Source organism: Gossypium hirsutum, chromosome A08 (assembly GCF_007990345.1).
Source record: "Gossypium hirsutum isolate 1008001.06 chromosome A08, Gossypium_hirsutum_v2.1, whole genome shotgun sequence".
Classification (NCBI taxonomy): domain Eukaryota; kingdom Viridiplantae; phylum Streptophyta; class Magnoliopsida; order Malvales; family Malvaceae; genus Gossypium; species Gossypium hirsutum.
Window position 1 is genome coordinate 1453114 of NC_053431.1, and position 13401 is coordinate 1466514.

Sequence of the window (13401 nt, forward strand, 5' to 3'; positions counted from 1 at the left end):
TACTTTTGCCACTCAAATCCAGAAGGATTGAACAAATAGGGTGCGAAAAGCCATGAAAGAGCCATAAACCAACTGCTAATTGATAGAAGAATGTAGGACAATGCACTATCATTATACCCATATGCAAGGTATACCACCAACAGAAGCACAACTTCTAGCCTGAATGCACCACAAGAGCTTAACTTAATATGGTTGGTTCAGTAAAAATAAACATATATAGACATACATGTAAAGAGAGAGAAATACCCTTTAACAAAATGACTGCGAGAATATAGTCTGTAGTTCTCAGAAAATTTAATATGGCGGACCACAAAACCTCTACCAGTAGCTTGATACTGTTAAGAAAAAAGTGTTAATACATATCACTCACCTAGATCCCAATTTCTTTTAAATAAAGAAACAGGGAAATCAGGTACAACGAGACAAAGCATACCCTTGCACCACCATGCAGGATTGTCCGACCAAAATAATGAGTTCTTGTACCCAGGGAGAATGTGAAGAAAACAGTACAAAGCTGTAACTGCATTGTGATAAAACTGACAATAGCCTGCAGAAGAAAGAAAAGTAAGAATTGGGGAACAAACTAACTGGATAATGTAAAATTTAACAATGAGGAAGTATTACACATATGTCAATAGAGATTGAAACAAATGATGATCATGATACTAGAAAATATTTTGTCAGGCTTTTGGAGGCTAATTTGGATCTAAAGCATTAAATATTTCAGATAAATGCCACTCATTGTAGAAACTAAAAAAGTAATATTTTGTTAACGCAACAGTTTACATGGTGAGAACATGAGTTTTGTTTTAGTTATAAGAAAAGCGTGAAATAAACAAAACAGGCATTGATCAGTATAATAAACCACCATCACGGCTTTCAACATAAGTACATAAATAAATAAAAGCCAGAACACAACAACTGAATGACAAGCCCACCAATCACTCATGTTGAATTTTGTGCACAAATTCACATGAAACCAAGACAATCAAATTTAATGTTGTATTAGAATCCTGGACCTACCAATGGTGTGCGAACACATTGAGGAAAAAACTAACATTAGAATTGATTCATTATTAGTGAATGTAAGAAATAGATATCAATTAAACAGATCATATAAAGGCAACAGTCAAGAAAAAAAAAATCTGACAATAAGAGGACACCTTCCAAAAACATTCAGGTCAGTATGGCACTTCAAATGGGCATTCAAAGTGGAAAAATATCGAGATACATGCAGGATAACCAATTACCCTTAGGAAACCTTGCTCCAAGATGAAGCCCAAAACCATTGGCACAGCTGAAAAGATACCAATTTGAAACAGAAACTGAGTATTTAGAGCAGCTTCAAGAGCAGCGTTATCCATTATCCGAGCTCGCTCTTGCATTGTTTCACCAACTCCAGAAAGTGCCTGGAACAAAAATTTGGGTCAATATCCAGCTAAGCAACCATACATGTGTACATGCACAAATGCAAATACTCATGTACGTGTGAATAACCACACAATAATGAAGGACAACCCAAAAATAACAAATACAGTAAAGCCTAATGCTACAGTGAACTTAAATAGAAAAAAACAACTTTCAGACTGAAAAAAGGACATGGGATAATGTTAGTAGAAAAGGAGAGACATTTAGGTTCTACATTCAAGGAATCACCTAGTTTGAGTAAATTATAGTTAAAACTTAGAGATTTTAGTTGAACAGCAATGCCTATGGGTGTGATTGGGCTTTAAGTTTGTTAGCTCACAACACTTCATTTTTTTTAACTGATGTTCTGTATATGCGAACAAATTTTTTTATAAAATGTGCGTTGTAGAAATCAAGTGAATTATCCCAACACATAGAGTTGCCCCCCTCACCACAATATTTCTATTTGTCATCTTAAAATGTTATCTCCGAATGCAACCTTGATCACACATGAGACCCTTGAATTATTTATTGGTCAAATGAGTATAAAGCTAGCATTTTATACCACTCCAAGCAAATTGCCATTTACTTTCAGCCTTCTCCTATTTCCTAAATAAAAAGTATTAAATTTATCAATCATGGAAAATTTTCATGTTGGTTCAAGAAGTTTGATGCCAAACAGAAAAATAAATAAATAAAATATAAGATAGAAAACACGGAGACTGAAATGCAATAGACTTAAAATATCATAAACTCTAACATCACAAACATATGCTATAATTCCAATTATACAATATGAAATTGATCAGAAAATACATTTAAAACTCTTACTTACCAAATAAGCCCTTCCATAAAGGAAAATATATATAGTCAGCACGGTTAACTGTAAAAAAGAATAAATAAATTTGTTCAGCAATGGAAATAAAATTTTTGAATAATATAGATACATGCTGCAGCATAAAAGTATTAATTGCATTACATTTTCTAGCATGGAGGAAAACCCATTTATAACTGACATTTTGAAGAGAAGAAAAGCAAAGAAGAAAGAGTGTAGCATAAATTAAAGGGCATCAAAACTGCATGAAACTCTTTGCCCATAACAGGCACATATTTCTGATTAATAACATCACTTCTTTTTTTACAATAAGCCCAATTTGTAAACAACAAACATGTATATAATCAAAATATATAGAACTAAAAATATGACGAAGATAAACATTAATACTAGTACTACAACATGAACACTGAATCATAAAAATTTAGTAATATATATATGTATACTTATAATACACACACACACACACACAAAAGATATATGGCTCAATTCAGTTTCAGTCTACGCTTAGCATCAGTAAACAAGTAATATCAGTTACATAACAGTTGCATACCATGGTACAAAAATAGAATCCCACAGTGGTGAAGTAGAATGACATCATTCTGAAGAAGTCAAAGAGCTGCCCAAGCCTGTATACATCTCGACTAAGAACCTGTTCACCATTACCACCAGCAACCTTCCCTTCAAATAAAGCAATCTGATTGAGCCCAACATCTCGTCCTTTGCCAACCTATAAATTCAAGTTGTTAACTCATACCTCAATGGTGTGTAGACCTACACAAAGATATGCTATAGTGAACAAGTTTAGGAAGAAGAATTATTCTTATTTTTTCTAATCTGACTATAGCCTTTTAAAGAATAGCAGGAAAAATAAAAAGGAAATAATCTCTAGAAATTAGCCTATCCCTAAAAATTAGTAATTTGATTATGGCTAATAGTACAAGGAAATTCCTAGAACTAAGGTAGAAAATCTGCTTAATTTAAGGAATTCCAACACTCCCCCTCAAGCTGGAGTGTAGATGTTAATCAAACCCAGCTTGCCCATAATTTCTTCGAAACATTTTTCTGCTCAAGCTTTTGGTTAACACGTCTGCTACTTGTTGTCTTGTAGGTAGATATGAAACACAAACTTCCCCTTTGTTAATTTTCTCCGTAATAAAGTGGCGATCAATTTCCACATGCTTGGTACGGTCATGGTGTACAGGGTTATGAGCTATGCTAACTGCTGCCTGGTTGTCACAGTATAATGTTATAGGTTTTGTATAGGATAATTTTAGTTCTCCCATTAGCCGTTGTAACCACATTCCTTCACATATACCGTGGGACAAAGCTCGATATTCAGATTCAGCACTGCTGCGTGCCACAACAGATTGCTTTTTACTCCTCCATGTCACGAGATTACCCCAAACATAGCTGCAGTAACCACTTGTGGAGCGCCTGTCATTAACTGCCCCTGCCCAGTCTGCATCAGTGTAGACTTCTATGCTTCGATTTACATCTTTCTTGAAATGCAAACCCTTACCAGGAGTCCCTTTTAAGTATCTCAATATCCTGTAGGCAGCTTCCAAATATTTCTCCCTAGGACCATGCATAAATTGACTTATAACACTTACTCCAAAAGCTATGTCCGGACGAGTGTGAGAAAGATAAGTTTTCCCACTAACCGTTGATATCTCCCCCTGTCTACCTCTTCTCCATCCTTATCAGTTCCTAATTTAAGGTTGGGTTCCATAGGAGTCTCGGCTGGTTTGCAACCCAACAGTCCGACTTCAGAAAGTAGATCAAGAACATACTTTCTTTGAGAGATTGAAATACATGCCTTTGACCTTGCTATCTCCATTCCTAGAAAATATCGAAGATTCCCCAAATCTTTAAGTTGAAACTCAAGACTTAAGAACTCTTTTAGTCTTTCAATTTCAATAGAATCATCCCCTGTCAATATTATGTCATCTACATAGACAATGAGAATACAACACTTCCCATTATCCGAGTGTTTGTAGAATAAGGTGTGATCAGCTTGACCTTGAGTATAATGTCTACTAGTCATGGCTTTGGCAAAACGATTAAACCAAGCCCTAGGGGATTGCTTTAGTCCATACAAGGACTTCTTCAACTTGCATACTTGGCCCTTGCTTCCTTCGAATCCAAGCGGAAAATCCATGTAGACTTCTTCGTTTAATTCTCCATTGAGAAAAGCGTTCTTTACATCCAATTGGATCAAAGGCCATTCTAAGTTGACAGCAATTGAGAGAAGCACTCGAATAGTATTCAATTTGGCCACCGGTGCAAATGTTTCCTCATAGTCCAACCCATATGTTTGAGTGAAACCCCTGGCCACAAGTCTAGCCTTGTATCGATCAATGCTCCCATCTGGTTTAAATTTTGTGGTGAAAATCCACTTACAACCCACGGTCTTCTTCCCAGTAGGTAGTTTAGATATTTCCCAAGTTCCATTGTCTTCAAGAGCCTTTATTTCTTCCAACACAGCTTGCCTCCATTTGGTTGACTTAAGAGCCTCTTCTATGTTTTTTGGAGTTTCTATAGAGTCAACATTAGAAACAAAGGCATTGTAGGATTTAGACAAGTTTCCATAGGATACAAACCGAGAAATGGGATGTTGAGTGCAGCTCCTAGTGCCCTTTCTTACTGCAATTGGAAGATAGATGGAAGATGAAGGAGGTGAAACTTCTTCCGGTGAAACTTCTTCCTCAAGACAGTCCTCGGGTAAAGATGGCACTACTGTTTCTGTTTCAGACAGCTGATGTCTCCGAGAGTATACATGAAGCCCCTGAGTTTTTTCTTGTTGTTTTTCAGAATGAGTGGGCTGTTTTTCTTCATTAGTATGGTTAATCACCCTTGTTTCTTGTTGCTGAACAGTGGAGATAGGAAAAACAGGTTCCAAAACAGGAAAAACAGTGGCTGTAGGATTTTCAGCAGGTTTTGTAGTGGTGGTAGGGCTGATAGAGTCTTGAGGTATAATGAGAAGATTGCTCAAGGTCTCATCTTCACTAAGTACCTCCCCCTGAAGATGAGAGGCTGAAAAATATGGCTCGTTTTCGAAGAAAGTAACATCAAGGGACACAAACATCCGGTGTAAGGTTGGAGAGTAGCACTTGTACCCTTTTTGTGTAGTGAGTAACCAATAAAGACACAAGTGTGGGCTCTAGGATCAAGTTTAGATCGGTTAGGTTGATGGTTGTGGACAAATGCTTTGCAACCAAATGTTTTGGTTGGGAGATTAGGAACACGAAACAAGGGAAAATTCTTTTGAAGAGTATGTAAAGGTGTTTGAAAGTTTAATACCTTAGATGGGAGTCGGTTTATAAGATAACAAGCAGTGAGGACAGCTTCTCCCCATAAATACTTTGGTACACCCATAGTAAACATAAGAGCACGAGCCACGGCTACAAGGTGTCTATTTTTCCTCTCGGAAACCCCGTTTTGTTGAGGGGTGTCAGGACAAGAACTTTGATGTATGATTCCTTGCTCAGAAAGATAAGGACTTAGGATAGAATTAAAGTACTCTCTCCCATTATCAGTTCTAAGGGTGTGAATATTTGAATTGAACTGGGTTCGAATCATTGAATGAAAATTTTTGAAGACTCTAGAGATTTCGGATTTTTCTTTAAGGAGATAGATCCAACAAACTCTAGTGTGGTCATCAATGAAAGTTATGAACCACCTAGCCCCTGTGATGTTTTTTACTCAACTGGCTCCCCATAGATCACTGTGGATTAAAGAGAAAGGTTGAGATTGAACATAAGATTTCAAAGGATAAGGGACACGAGTGTGTTTAGACAGTTGGCAAACTTCACAGTTCAATGAACTTATTTTCTTATTTAGAAGTAGTAGAGGAAACAATTTCTTCAAGTACATGAAATTTGGGTGTCCTAGTCTACGGTGCCATAGCATGATAAATCTTCTTTTGATGTAGATAAGGCCATCCCTTCTTGTGAACTGTTTTTGTTCCAAACATATAAGCCATCATCAACTTTAGCAGTGCCAATCATCTTCCCCGATTCCTGTTCCTGAACCACACAACCTGTCATGTGGTCGGATGCACCCGAGTCTAGTATCCAGGAAGTTGTGATAGGTTCGTGTGTAGTATTTAAAGCAGTACCTTGAATAGCTAGTGACCCACTGGCTGTAGGAGTCCTGAGTAGTTTATGAAGAGCCTCAAGTTGAGTTTTGGTTAGCCGAAGTTTATGAAGAGTCTCAGAGGAATTTTCGGTGTCACCCATGGGAGTAGGGTTTCTAACAGAGAAAACAGAACAAGAAAAGAGAAGAAAGAGTAGGATCAACTGAATTCCTGATGCTCTTGATACCATGAACAAGTTTAGGAAGAAGAATTATTCTTATTTTTTCTAATCTGACTATAGCCTTTTAAAGAATAGCAGGAAAAATAAAAAGGAAATAATCTCTAGAAATTAGCCTATCCCTAAAAATTAGTAATTTGATTATGGCTAATAGTACAAGGAAATTCCTAGAACTAAGGTAGAAAATCTGCTTAATTTAAGGAATTCCAACATATAGGACAAGTATTCTAAAACTCAAAACACCAAGAAAAAATCCAAATTCTAAAATATGAAAACCAAATACTAAAATACCCAGAAAATATCAATAAATCCTAAATCTGAGAACTCCCAAGTAAAGTAACGGGCTGACTTATAACTTACGAAAGAAACTAACAAGATGCAAAAGACAGAAATATAACACCAAAGCCCTAATACTTGGAAAAGAAGTAATACGAATTAATATGAAAATAACCTAAATATTCTACAATATATATCTTGAATGAAAATAGCAGTTACAGGCTTACAGCTAAAGCCATATAAAAAACTCCATAATTTAATTCTCCAACTGGCATATCTAAATCCCCATAGAGACGAGGGTGAGGGGAAGCATTTACCTGAATATACTCATGATGAGTGATATTTCCTTGGCGTAAAGTAGAATTGAAGCCTACAAATAAACACCCAAGGTTTATAAAGTACACTCAAACTAACCTCAAAATAATTGACACAGAGTAATACAAAATACTACCGCAACTATCTGACCTCAAAGTCAAACATCTTCATGTCTGATCTTTATCTAAGATAATTGACATTTTTTATGAAAATGTTTAATTTAAAGACTTTAATTGTGATATTTAAGCTAATAAAAAACTGACATAAAAAGGCCAGATAGACGACTTGACCAGAAAAAATTATAACTGGACTAAAATTTGAAACATAATATAAGAAGAAGCAATGGTCAGTTTCAGATAGCCTCAATCGATGTGAAGAAGCAGAAATGGAGAGAAGAGAGATTGTTAAGGATTCAGCCAACCCATACCACACAAAACTATTCATTTTCCCTTCACAATAAGGACTTCAACAAATAGTGTCAAATACGTCGTTATCAATGGTGAGACTTAAATTTGATAGATTTCTAACCAGTTTACTATAATATCTCTTATCAGGTAAAACTTTTATACCGGCATAAATATCTTCGCTTATGTTTATAATACGAGATGCCTTGCTGATACCACCCCTTGTTATATGGAAAACCCTATCAAAAACATCTGGATGGCCATAATGCATCCGGACCCTGGAAATTAAATAGCATATCAACTCAATTAGTCCAAATTGGAAGTCTAAAATGTTATGCAACTAACCTTTATTCAGATATTCACTTACTTCAAAGGAGTTGCTAAAACACGCTGACCAAGAGTTACAAAGCTGCTTTCTTGGTTGGACATAAAAGAAGCTAAAGAAGAGACACTGTACATCCATTGTAAGGTAAAGATGTCAAGAGGAATCATAATAAACAGAAAAGACTTAATATAAGCTTACCTTCCCGTAAATACATGTTCCCTGACACCAAGAATAGTAGGAGGACGTATGCCATGATCACGGTCAAATTCTTCCAAAAGGTTTCTCACCTTCAAGGCTTCCTCAAAATAGTTGTCCTGGATCGAGATAATAAAAAAAAAATCAAAAACATCTCAACAATTGCAAAAATATTTTCCCAATTTTTATGGAAAAATTTCACAAAAAAGTCTGGAAGTCATCAAAGTATGAGTAGTAAGCATGCATAAGAGGAAACACGGGACATGAAGTACCAGAGTCATTAATCAAGTGAAGATTGTAAAGTACAACATACATATCAGAGAGCTCAAGGCATTAGAAAGTAGACAACGAGAAAGATATTACAAAATAATAAGGACAATGGTTTTAAAAGTTGACAGCAACTAATCCACAATGATTAAATGTATCATTTCATGTTCATGTATAATGGTGGGTAGTGAAAGTGGGCTGTATTGAGTGACAAATGCAGCTTACATCATATAGACTAATAGCTTAGGCCACTGAAAGGTGAACCAAACAAAACAAAAATAAACCAAATGACGGTACGGCACAACATGAACATGCCTCACACGGTGAGACAAACAACATTATTGATTATGTTATTTAGCATGAACTCACTAATGTAATTGACACCATGGCTTTTTGATAAATATAAAGAAATGCAAAGCATTACTTAATATGTGAATGATGCACAATCAAAATGTGTAAATTTAGATTCTATGGAAACACATAAAACCTCTATGGACATTCCGATTAAGATTAGAATGTACAATTTGGTTGTTTCACATTCAGCTAACTTGAAAGCTCTTAGATCAAAAAAATTGACTAAGATAACAACTATCTGTCACCTGATTCATGTCAATTGTCTGAACTGCATTTCCTCGAGTAAACACAATTGCATGGTTTTGATTCTCAGGTTTGCCTTCACCAAGTTTTGGATCTCCAGGCAATTTTATGGCATAGATTTCCTGCAAAACCAGAAAAAATCATGAGCAAATTACTGATAACAGTCAACTAATTCATTTCGAATTCACCATTATTTTCTCAACTAAATCTTCCATGTTAACAAAGCATATAGATTACATTGACACAGAACGGCATATATTAGTAGAGTTTGAAAATATTTACCAATATAAGGCATCATTAAGAGGGGAAACAATATATCAACACTCCAAAGAGTCGGTGAAAGTGAGAGAGAATAACAGTTTCAACAGAAACAGCACAATAATAATATGGTAGAGAAAGTTTTAACCTTAACCTTCCAAGAACGTACAGAACTAAGGCTTAGGGTTTATCAAAATGTGGAAATAAACTATCAACCAACAGGTGAAATGTTATGGTTTATTTTCAAATATATATTTAGGGTCCAATAGTAAATTAAATTTAAAGTATTAAAATTATATTATAAACAAAAAAGTTCGATTAGGCCTGCAAGCTGCTCAACTCTAATATTAAGATACTTGAATTCATCTCACTTGGTAATAACGGAATTGAATTCAAGTTTTTTCTCAAGTAATGCTCGGGTAGCATACAAAGACAAGTCTCTCATTACACCTCCAGGAGGAATACCCTAAACCTCCACCTTTTAGTCCTAGGGTATGGTGTTTCTTGCCTCATTTCTATCAGCAAAACCATATCCCTAAGAAAACTCTCAAACCCACTAAACTAACCTCTACATGTCCATTAAAATCACCGCTTTGTCTAAGTCCTCCCAAAATTGTCACTTGTTCGTATCATCTAAGCCCACTTATGGTGCGTAAGCAGTGATATGCTTAAAGATTTATTACCTAAATATTAGGTTAAGGACCTAAGATCCTATCTGATCCATATCTCTAATGACCCCATTCCTCTTCATATCTCTACCTGTATGTGATAATTTATGCCCCCATTCACCCACGGTTTAGCTTTCTTGTAAGTCGACCGAGTATCTTGAAGAAATAAAATGTAGATATTCCTCCTCATAACCTCTGCTACCTCTACATATTTGCCTATAATAAACCCTAAGTTCCAAGTTTTTAAATGCAAAGAACTCATGATCATTTTCTACATATAATGATAATTTAGAAAGCCCCAAAAAGAAAAACCAACCTTGTCTTTCCCATTGATATCAGCTTTCACAAGCTTCGAATAGTACTCGGTGTGCACTTTACCATCCTTCAGTGTCTCAACAACATCAATGAAAGCAACACGAAGGGCTTCATTTCTAACATCAAAGTTAAATAATTAGCTACCATAACAGAGAAAATATAACCAAACATGAGAAAAGAATCTTTGGCAAAATCAACAGTAAAAACTAGACAAGAAAAGAGTAACTAATTGCAACACAAAAATGAGAAAACAAAGGTAAATGATACCCACTACAACCAACCTTTGCATCAGCAATGCAATATCAGTAGCTTCAGGCTTCTGCTCCTCCTTTTGTCTTCCATATATTTGACATGTGACAACATATGTAAACTTAAGATCTGCCCGTGCACGAGCTTCGGGAGATAACTCATAACCTTGGGTATCAGTTGTCTCCAATCTAGAAAGTGCAGCCTCTGTATCTGATATTTCAAGTATAAATATATTAGTGAAATACCAAAAATAAAACCTGTTATTTTTGAAGAGACTAACCTCCAGCATTTTCTCTTTCCAAATAGGTTTGAAGCATAAGAGCCTTTCTATAATACATCATGCCACGAACTGCAGATCCCAAACAAATATAAGTTAAATATATAGGACTGATGGAACCAAGAAAAATATGGCTCAACTAAAGAATCAAATGCTGAAAAGGACTATTAAAAGGGATAGTCATGTCAAAAATTTTGAAAGTACAAAAATGACTTCTTAGTCAGGTAGTTGCCTAATGGCAACAGAAACAGATACATTTAGTGATATACATCAAAGAAACTAAATGAAATGGCTATCAGCAATTAGAACAATCCATTATATTAAGTGCACCAGCAAATCTGCTAGAACAATCCAAAACTTCAAAGGTGACATCTGATACTTTAATCTTTGTAATGGAAGAGTTAAAGAATCTAAATGTCAGCTTCAACAGGAATGATCTATCAGAAAACTCCTCTCAAAACCAGCAACTGCATTACTATGTTGTTTTTCCCACCCCAATCTATATAAGAAGGATTTCAAAAAAAGACCAAAAAACATTTTCACATATAATATATAGGATTATAATTAAATACTGTCAGATTTCAGAATATTTGAGTATATCAAATATGATTCTAAAAATATTCTATCCCTAACTTTAAGGCTGTGCAGTATCCCTACAATTATTCTGTTTCCTAGCGTAAAGTTACCTTAGTTAAGCTAACTATGTCTATAAATATGTATGTAATCTCTTGTGGAAAATATAATAGAAAATATCCTGTTTTTCACATGGTATCAGAGCTGTTATTTAGCCCGATTTCTGGGATTTTTTAGCCGGTTTCTTTAGCCTGTTTTTTTTCTGACTCCCAACCAGTCCTCAAGTCTATAGAACTTGTTCAGACACATGATGACTGAAACTGTCCAGACCAGTAACACTGGGGAGGGCTCAGAAATTTCTGTAAACAACTCAAATCCAATGAGTGAGTTTCAGAATATCCAAGTAGCCAACAGGCTAAATGGAAAAAATTATCTGAAATGGTCCCAACTGGTTCGTACCTTCTTGAAAGGAAGAGGAAAGCTGAGTCACTTACTCGGAACTGGACCTAAAGAAGGGGACCCTAAGTTTGATGCTTGGGATGAACAAGACTCTATGGTAATGTCTTGGTTATGGAACTCTATGATGCCAGAAATCAGTGATACATACATGTCTCTTAGCACATCCAAAGAAATATGGGAAGCTGTGAAGCAGACTTATTCTAAAGTTCGAGATGCTGCTCAAATCTATGAAATCAAGACTAAGATTTCATCCACCAAGCAAGGAAGTCGATCAATCACGGAGTATTCCAATCTGTTGCAAAGTTTGTGGCAAGAGATGGATCATTACCAGTGCATTCAGATGAAGTGCAGTGAAGATGCAGCACTCCTGAAAAGGTTTGTTGAAAAGGATCGAATTTATGATTTTCTTGCTGGACTGAATGTTGAGTTTGATGCAGTAAGAGTTCAAATACTTGGAAAAGAGGAACTACCATCACTAAATGAAACAATTGCAATTGTTCGTGCTGAGGAAGGACGAAGAGGAGTTATGGTGGAGAACAATCAAGTGGATAGTTCACCCTTGGTTACTAATGCTGTAAATGAGAGGAGATTTGGCCTGGAGCAGCCAACTAGTGAAGATAATAGACAGATAGAACGTACAAAGTCTTTTAACAAGGATTCCGTATGGTGCACCTACTGCAAAAAGGCTCGTCACACTAAAGACAGATGCTGGAAACTCCATGGGAAGCCACAGACAACAAACAAAAATTTTTCAGAAAAAGGTGGACAATCAAAGGGACAAGGCCGAGCAAATACAGCTAGACAGCTAGATAAAAAAAACAATTCTCAGGAATTACCTATTGAATTCAATAAAGAAGAAATTGAGAAGTTAAAAAATTTGCTGGGATCATTGGAAAAAACTTCTTCAATAGGTACTTGTAGTTTGGCCTTTTCGGGTATATCCTCTCCTCAAAGTTCTAAAGTCTCAAATACAGATACCAAAAGTTCTTGGGTCATTGACTCAGGAGCTACAGACCACATGACCCACTCCTCACAAAAATTTGTTTCATATACACCTTGTTCTAGTAGTAGAAAAATAACAGTAGCTGATGGTTCTGTGATCACAGTGGCCGGTCAAGGTGATATTGTTATATACACCTTGTTCTAGTAGTAGAAAAATAACAGTAGCTGATGGTTCTGTGATCACAGTGGCCGGTCAAGGTGATATTGTTATAAACAAAAACCTTACTCTTAAAAATGTTCTTCATGTTCCAAAATTATTTACCAATCTTTTATCCATTAAAAAATTACCAAAGACTCTACTGTAAAGTGGTTTTCTATCACAATCGGTGTCTTTTTCAGGAACAGAATACGAGGAGGATGATTGGACATGCTAAGGAAATAAATGGCCTATACTATCTTGAAGAATCCAGTGAAGAAGTTAGTGTTCTGAATTCCTCACCTTTATCTCTCATATCCGAGTCTATTAAAACCAATAAAGACCAAATTTGACTCTATCACCTTCGCCTTGGTCACCCATCGTTTAGAGTCCTTAAAATTATGTTTCCTTCACTATTCAAAGGATTAACTGTTGAAAAATTTCATTGTGATATCTGTGAACTTGCAAAACATAAACGTACCTCTTTTCCAGAAAGCAATAAAAGAACATCCACTCCTTTTACTCTT

At 35.7% G+C, this 13401-nt stretch overlaps 1 protein-coding gene across 1 annotated transcript in view; it reads right to left on the minus strand.

The window, feature by feature from the left end:
* LOC121204840 (callose synthase 9) overlaps nucleotides 1-13401 on the minus strand; it is a 38859-nt gene that overhangs the window by 2283 nt on the left and 23175 nt on the right. Inside the window, exons 34-47 of the mRNA XM_041075529.1 lie at nucleotides 10708-10776; nucleotides 10460-10637; nucleotides 10180-10294; nucleotides 8940-9059; nucleotides 8077-8192; nucleotides 7921-8004; nucleotides 7719-7831; nucleotides 7152-7204; nucleotides 2796-2972; nucleotides 2243-2290; nucleotides 1251-1409; nucleotides 434-547; nucleotides 247-335; nucleotides 4-159 (exon numbers count right to left, since the gene is read on the minus strand). Coding sequence (XP_040931463.1) covers nucleotides 4-159; nucleotides 247-335; nucleotides 434-547; nucleotides 1251-1409; nucleotides 2243-2290; nucleotides 2796-2972; nucleotides 7152-7204; nucleotides 7719-7831; nucleotides 7921-8004; nucleotides 8077-8192; nucleotides 8940-9059; nucleotides 10180-10294; nucleotides 10460-10637; nucleotides 10708-10776 — 1591 coding nt within the window. The remainder of the gene's footprint in view (nucleotides 1-3; nucleotides 160-246; nucleotides 336-433; nucleotides 548-1250; nucleotides 1410-2242; nucleotides 2291-2795; nucleotides 2973-7151; nucleotides 7205-7718; nucleotides 7832-7920; nucleotides 8005-8076; nucleotides 8193-8939; nucleotides 9060-10179; nucleotides 10295-10459; nucleotides 10638-10707; nucleotides 10777-13401) is intronic.